Source organism: Rhipicephalus sanguineus, chromosome 8, assembly GCF_013339695.2.
Source record: "Rhipicephalus sanguineus isolate Rsan-2018 chromosome 8, BIME_Rsan_1.4, whole genome shotgun sequence".
NCBI lineage: Eukaryota > Metazoa > Arthropoda > Arachnida > Ixodida > Ixodidae > Rhipicephalus > Rhipicephalus sanguineus.
The window spans coordinates 155,499,796-155,507,295 of record NC_051183.1 but is presented as its reverse complement, the minus strand read 5'-3'; the positions used below and the strand labels follow the sequence as shown (position 1 = coordinate 155,507,295).

General features: G+C 44.2%; 1 protein-coding gene across 1 annotated transcript in view; it reads right to left on the bottom strand.

Moving 5' to 3' along the window:
* Positions 1–7,500, bottom strand: part of LOC119403017 (lipase member K-like) — a 21,270-nt gene that overhangs the window by 10,876 nt on the left and 2,894 nt on the right. The window contains exons 2-4 of the mRNA XM_049418371.1: positions 4,314–4,428; positions 2,543–2,693; positions 1,105–1,197 (exon numbers count right to left, since the gene is read on the bottom strand). Of these exons, the coding sequence (XP_049274328.1) occupies positions 1,105–1,197; positions 2,543–2,693; positions 4,314–4,428 (359 nt within the window). The remainder of the gene's footprint in view (positions 1–1,104; positions 1,198–2,542; positions 2,694–4,313; positions 4,429–7,500) is intronic.

The following is a 7,500-nucleotide window of genomic DNA, read 5'->3' as shown; positions in this document are numbered from 1 at the left end:
CGACTGCTCTTGTATTTTATCCAGGAACTATTCCTCTTTATCTAGCTTATGCCGTAGGGTATACTGGCGCCAATAAATGAAAGTGAATTCTATTGAATTCTCTAGTCGCTATAACATTAGTATCGTACGGATGGAGAATAAAGTGCTCACCACTAATGATTTATTTGCATTTAACTTAATTACCTTGCTTTTCAGGTTAATTAATAAAGATCTCACCCACGAGTATATTTCCTTATATTCCTTGAAGAATAATACCCTACCCGTTTTGCTAAAAAAAATAACTTCTTGCTGCCTAAAGCTTACACTAATTATCGCAAAATGACGGCATCGTTCTGTGCTATCAAAGCATAGAATTCTCTTCTTCACCCCATCAAAACATCGCCATCTCTTACTGCATTGAAAAAAACACTCAAAGCTCATTTCCTGAACCAATAATTATACCAATTATTCATAGCGTGTACTGTTTTCTTGCTTTTCTCCCTTTCCTCTATATTCATAAGTGAACATTACGTGAAATGCATTGTTACAGTTCACTCTGTATTCATTTATATGTTTTCACTGTTAGTATGAATATATATGGATATATATGTGTATATATTTAATATCAATATTTATACCATTAGAAAACAATTCTGTACGCTTAAAATTGATGATGTCTCACATTATCGCAGCATTTGTTCTGTATAACTATTGTACTCTTGTTTTTAGATTGACTTGATATTTCGTTTTTTCATTTTTCGTGCTTATTTTGTAATTTTTATCTAATGATCATGCACAGAGGATCCCGGTACGGTTTTCTGACCTTGGGACCCTCTTCTGTATATCCTTAACGCTGTAACCATAATATGCAAAATAAAGATTTGATTTGATTTGATTTATTGGGCAGGTTAGACGAAAATGTCTGAAAATTGTCTATTCGTTACCTTTACTTCGTTATTTCCTTGATGAACGGATTTGCTTGAAATGTTGTTGGTTGGGAATATGCGCGATTTCGGTGACATCATTGTCATGATTATCAGCGCTTCTTGTAGAAACAAAGCCTTTTTTTTTTCAGTCAGCGCCTCTTCGCAGTCATCCTTCGATATTTCTCCGATATTCACTCACCGTAAGAATTGGAGACCAAGGCGTGATGCGTCTAGCTGGGCTCCTCAGGTGAGTCACGTTGCCAATGGGCGCCAACGCAAGCAGCAGCCGAATCTGTGGTATAGTGTTTTCCTATTCAGGTAAGCCACCCGAAGAACACGAGTACCCATAATTTAAAAACAAACAAACTTGATACTGGGATTCATGGTGCATAGCTTTTGGGAAATAATAGAGCGCAGAACTGACACTCGCAAAAGCCGAGAGACACATGACAGGCACTGCTTCTTTCGGCTTTTGCGAATGTCACTTCTGCGCTTTATTTTTGTTCCCAAAGGAATCGCCACATATGCAGCAGTTTTTAAAAAATATCTGGTTGGAGTAAAACAAATATATATTAGGAAACCCCACAGTGCACCATGAAAAAAAAAAATAGAGCAGAGCCTCTATCTACCGTGGTTTACAAATAAGATACCGTATATAGCAGGCCCGTAGCCAGGAGGGGTGCCCTAAAGATCCCCCCCCCCGAAATTCTGACGGAGGGGGTGTTTTACCGAAAAGAAATAATAAAAATAGGTCTTTTTCTCAAATAGCGAAGGCCTTAAGCAGGTGCCCCCCCCCCCCCCCCCCGGAAAAAAATTCCTGGCTACGGGCCTGGTATATAGACAACCTTCTATTTTCTTTTCTCAGACATACTTGTGTATTTGAGCGATATTTTAGAATTAGGTGCACGGGGTGCATGGATGGATGCTATGAGCGTCTCGTTTGAAAGCTATTGTCCTAACAAACACCTCATGTGGATATCTACACATTCCTATAATACATGCTCCGTCGTTTCGCCAGCTTTCCCACAGCAAGTACTTGCGTCTTCTTTGTTCCTGCGGCTCTATTTATAACTAAGCGTCTCATGGCAACCCGACCTCGCTTAACACAATAAACTGCTTCCCTTTATATTATCATAAAACACGCTCCTCCTTTATTTGGTCAAAACCATTTCGGTAGATACTCAGAATAGGGTTTTCTTTCCCAGCCATTATGCAATACAGCTTCTCCCCTACTCTGACTTTTCGCTTGACGCTCTTTGTTGCCGAGTCACTTGCACTGCCTGGCACGTACTTGCTGGTGTGCCTCCTCGTTCTTTTTTCCCGCTGTGAATAAATGTTCTTTCTATGTAACTACCTCGACACAAATACCGGAAGCGGCCCCTTACGGAAAGTCGGTGCGTGTAGATCTCTCCATCATAGTCGCAGGAAACACGTAATACTCTACCAATAAATGAGAGAGATGCGAATAAGACCTCGCATACTATTTCAATGAATCAAGAGTGCGGAACTCAATGCCCCTGCTATGCATTGAACGAGAAGAATAGGGAAAACCGTGGGGTGATATTTTCGTGCCCGTTTCTTCTCGTACCATATGTTACAAAATGAATGGGAATGTTTTAGCAGAACGGTGCAGTAACCTTGGCGTTGTATTCCGGCTTCTCCGACAGTGTGATCCAGGCGGCCGCGTTGCCCTGCGAGAATCCCACGTAGAAGAGCTCGCTCCATCCCGTCCAGGCGAGAACGTAGTCGACCAGCGCTGGGATGTCGTAGAGCCCCATTTCGTCGAGCCTGAGCATACAGGGCGAGTGAGCATCGCTGTCGCCGGACTAATTGCGCAGGAATAGCGCCTGTCGATGGATTATGAAGCACGGCTCAACAAATTACCACATTTAGTAAAGGAGCACTGGCATGACATTCCAGACTATTGATTTTTTCTGGTAAAGTAGCATCCTAGGCGTCTAAAATGGCAAGGGTAAAGAAACCTCGAATGAAATCAAGCCTCCAGTGTCTAGCGTTATTTGGCGAATTCGTCTCCGTTAAAAAAGACAGTTTCGCCGCAAGAGCGCAGCAATGAACGTAATAGCAACAAATTGAAATATCATACGAAGAAAGAAACGCAGCTCACTTCTTTCGCAAACAAAGCCGCTGCAGCGAGCGAACGTGCGGTATATGGCTTCAACGCAGACATTGCGGTGAAAGCACAACACGTATAAACCTCTCTCTCAAGAGATAAGCGCGCGAGCACGCGCGACCGCGCCCTGTATGTCAAAGTACAAGTCGGAGGCGCACATTCCAACTCCGGCGAAAGACGATCGGGGTGACGACATTTAAAGCGCGTCCTTTGTGCCATCTCGCGGGTGATAGTGAACAAGCCTCAGCAACGCTGAAGCACCTCAGAGCTCTGCGCACCGCCAACGGTAAATGGTGTACATAAATAACTCGCCTTTGGTATGCTGTGTGGCGGAGAGGTTTAGCTCGTCGTGCCTCGGAGAGGGAGGCTGCAGATTCGAACCGCTGGTGGTGCGTTTCGGGAAAATTTTCTCCTCAGCTATTTCTTTGTAGGCTTTATATATACACATATCTATACATAAACAAAATGGCACGGCAGCGCCGGGGGCGGCGGCGAAAACCCTGCTAGGGTGTCCATATGATTCTATCACAATTCTATCGCAATAGAATTATCCTACATCGTACTCTGTCACAATACGTCGGTGGAAGAGTGCTAGGAATTTGTTTTCGAAATAACGTTCGTAATGTTAAAGGGGTCATGAAGCACCCCTTGGGCTGATTGAAAAAACACATCCTGCGGAAAGCTGACACGGCTATGAACTGCTCTGCCAAATATTACAGTCGTGCGCGCCGCGTAATGGCCACAAGCGGAGCGCGAAGTTGCCGTTTCCCCAGGCACCCTCTTTTCAAACAGAGGCCGGTTCTCACTCTCGTCGATGGGCGGGGCGTCTGTCCGCTGTACGTCGCAAGAGACATAGCATGCTTATTGGCCGATAGCCGACGTAAATCGAGAGCGGCGTTCGGATCAGATGCGCTTCTTGCCGCGGCGTGCCGCCACTTGCCGGCGCCGCACTCCTCAGTACACGGTAGCCGCACTCGCGCAAGCGAATCACAGCGGGAGAGCGATCGCGTTTCATGACGCGCGCTGGCGTAACTTCTTTCCCCCATGCCATCCCTCCCTGTCTGGCTTCCAGTGCGCTCGCCGGCACGAGAAAAGAGAGAAAGCGCTGGGAGCGTGCGCCAAACCCCCGTAACTCCGCTGATTCTTGACGGATTCGAGAAATTTTTGCGGCAATCGATTCGGGAGGCAGTACACTCCGATACTGAGGCCATTAGATCATTACTTGGAAAAGTGGTTCATGACCCCTTTAAGTGTGAGTGCGTACTGGCGTATATTACCCGAAGTTCCAGTATTCCGTATCTTGCTCAGTGAGCTGAAGGTGTTGTCGTGCGTACGGCGTTCCTCGAAGGTTGGCCAGCCATACATCGTAACCGGCGTCCGCCAGAAGAAAGCCTGCGTGGAAAATTTCATATCATCAAGGTGAATGCCTTCGTGAACACTAAGCATTACACGAAATAATGTCGCCTCAGCTGGTCGTAATTATTCCACAATCCACCATTTTAGCATGTCTCATAATAAAACTGGGGCTTTGGCCACAGTATGATTGCGGGTAAACTCTGGTTAAAACTACATAGCGTTAGTAAATATAAACAATGTCAAGAATAAATTTCATTTAGACAGTATAAATAATTGTATACATTTGAAGCTTGGTTATGACCTTCATTTATTTCTTATGACAAACTTCGAGTACGCAGAATTTGAATGCCTACATAAATGCCGAAAGTGTCTTCCAGAGAAAAACGCGCTTCCAACAAGAGCTAATTGACATTGTTCTGAAAAGCCTCATAAAAGCAGTAGAAATGTTAGCGATGAAAATCCATAGGCACATGTGCCTGTCCAGAGTAGAGTCCAGTTTTTGTGCCTCCCGTTCTCCAGCTGGGATGTTTAGCGCTGACTGCTACATAATGATGACCAGAAAATGACGTAAAGAGCGCCTATATCGTCTCTCTTGCCTGTGTCCCTGTGTTTTTTGCGCTATTGCACTATGAATTCGTACCAACTAGCTCGGCTTTCCGTACTACAAGAGCAAAGAGGCCATTCAGAACGGCGACTTTACTTGATTTCGCAGAGGCATAGTGTTACAAATGTGTTACCGTTTCCCTCTTGCTCAAATTCTTTGCATTAGCTCTGTCCCATATTTTTGGACAAGTTCTAATCATGCACAATATATGACCTCCCAAACGTCCGAAACTTCCGTCACTGTTTCTCCGTGCCGGACAATCAATAAAGATTTTCTATCCATTTCTCCGTGCTTCTCTAGTAGGAATTCTCACAGTGACTGTTAGCTTATACTAGGCGATTTTCGTGTAAATCAGTGTTCGTTGCCTTGTCTATCTGTCTCAAAGACGTAGATTATATTCCAGAGCCACAGTTTAGGGTCCACGGTAGCTCATTCTGATTTTTACGTTGAATTGCAGTCGCGATCAATAGCTGGCATTGAACGAATGAGAGAGCATGCTCTGGAGGCCCTTTGTTGCCGGAGCAAAGCTCAGCATCAAACAGACTGGCGCGGCAAGTGTATCAACAGTCAAGACAAAATAGCCAGGAAAAAAGCGCTCATAGCGACACTGATTGTGCATTAGGCGGTCGATCCGCAATGCAATTCCGCATAGCTGCCTGATATAGAGGCTACATATTACGGTCGGTTGGACAACACGAAAAGAAAGCACTGCGGACAATCGGAGATTGAGTCAATGCTGGAGCGATGTTTGCGCGTTACTCCAGGCTTGGGCACACCGAGATATAAATTATGATAAGCGTGGCTTATTTGGTGTATTTACGTGTGTGCGTTTTTATGTTCCAAAACCTGACGCAAACATTTTCCTTAAACAGGAAGTACAGGCTAGGACGAGATTCCACGTAAAAAAATGTTGCGAGCAAACGCCGCATGTGTATCATTCCATCTTCTTTGTTTTTAAAGACGATAGTCTTTCTTGGGATACTTAAACGGAGAAATTTTGGTCTGTCTGTCTTTTTGTTTGTTGGCACGTCACTCGATTCAGCCACTCTTCCAAAGTTGAACCACTTGCCAAAGGGCCAGCCATCTTGAACGGCTGACTAGGTTCATACCTGTGTACATTGTCGATCAAAAAACAAACATTACGCATATCTGAGGCGCGACATCACTAGATAAGTATTAGGTGGTGTGTTCCTTTAATAGAAAATGCATACATACGCAATTCTAAAGACCCTGGTTTCTTAAGCTGCGCTAAAAATGCGACTGCGCTGAAAATTGCCTTCCTCCGTGCCCTCTGAACGAGCTCATTGTTGTGTTTCGGTTCTATATTGCACTGTACGAATGCCATGGGGCGCCGCTCTGGCATTCCTGTTTTACCCAGGCGACGTGTAAATAAAAGAGTGTGTGGAGACTACTCGTTGAGTGCGGACGTTTCTTCTGCTTCAGCGCTTCGCGCCAAACTGCGGGTTCTGGCTGGCTGGCGTCCCCGCCGGTCGTGTTGGTCACCGCCGGTCTTCGCCTGCTGCTGCGCCGGAACTACCAGCCCGCAACACAGCACTCATGTTTCCCAACGTATTGCCAGATGGCGTCCATACCTCACGCAGCGCCTCTTCTATCGTCTTTAGACGACATTTGCAGCGAAGCACGCAGATACACGGCCAATTTTGTCCGTACGCGCTGCGTGAGCGGTACAAATGTCACACTCACGGATCCAATTAACAAGCGTCACATTACTAAGACGAGAAATCTCAATTTGTTGAAAGGTAATTAAAACGAATCATTTCAAAGCTTCTTGTTTTCTCAATAGAGAAAGCATTGAATGTGCGAAGGTAAAGCAACAGAATATTGACTATACGTCTACCTTTTGAGACATGTTGAGGCTAACAATGTTCGAAGTATCTCTCCTTCAAATAAGCACATTATATGATGTGCCGCATATACATGGGACGCAGAGAGATGAAAAGGAAGGCAAAGCACGACCATTCTATTCGTAACATGTGTTGTTAAGCACACTGACCTCTCGTCAGCTATTTTCACAAGACTTCCTGATATTGCTAAAAAAAAGAATGCCTTTATATTCCTGTCAACAATGCTACATAATGCTTATAACGCGCATACCGTTCGTGACCAGCAAGTGTCGGGCAAGCTGCAGCGTCAACTAACTATCAATGACTATCAAATGACAAGCAATAATCTGCCAAGACTGCTGAATTCGTATTATAATAACAGATTGTGCATTGTACAACATGCCATATCAGTTTGCTCTGTCAGAATTCATTTTGTTTAGTGGTCTTCCTCTTAAACCGTTTGCGTATGTTGTGAAGTTTACATTTTTAGTCCTTGAATTTAATTTTAATTGAACGCAAAGCATCTATCTATCTATCTATCTATCTATCTATCTATCTATCTATCTATCTATCTATCTATCTATCTATCTATCTATCTATCTATCTATCTATCTATCTATCTATCTATCTATCTATCTATCTATCTATCTATCTATCTAT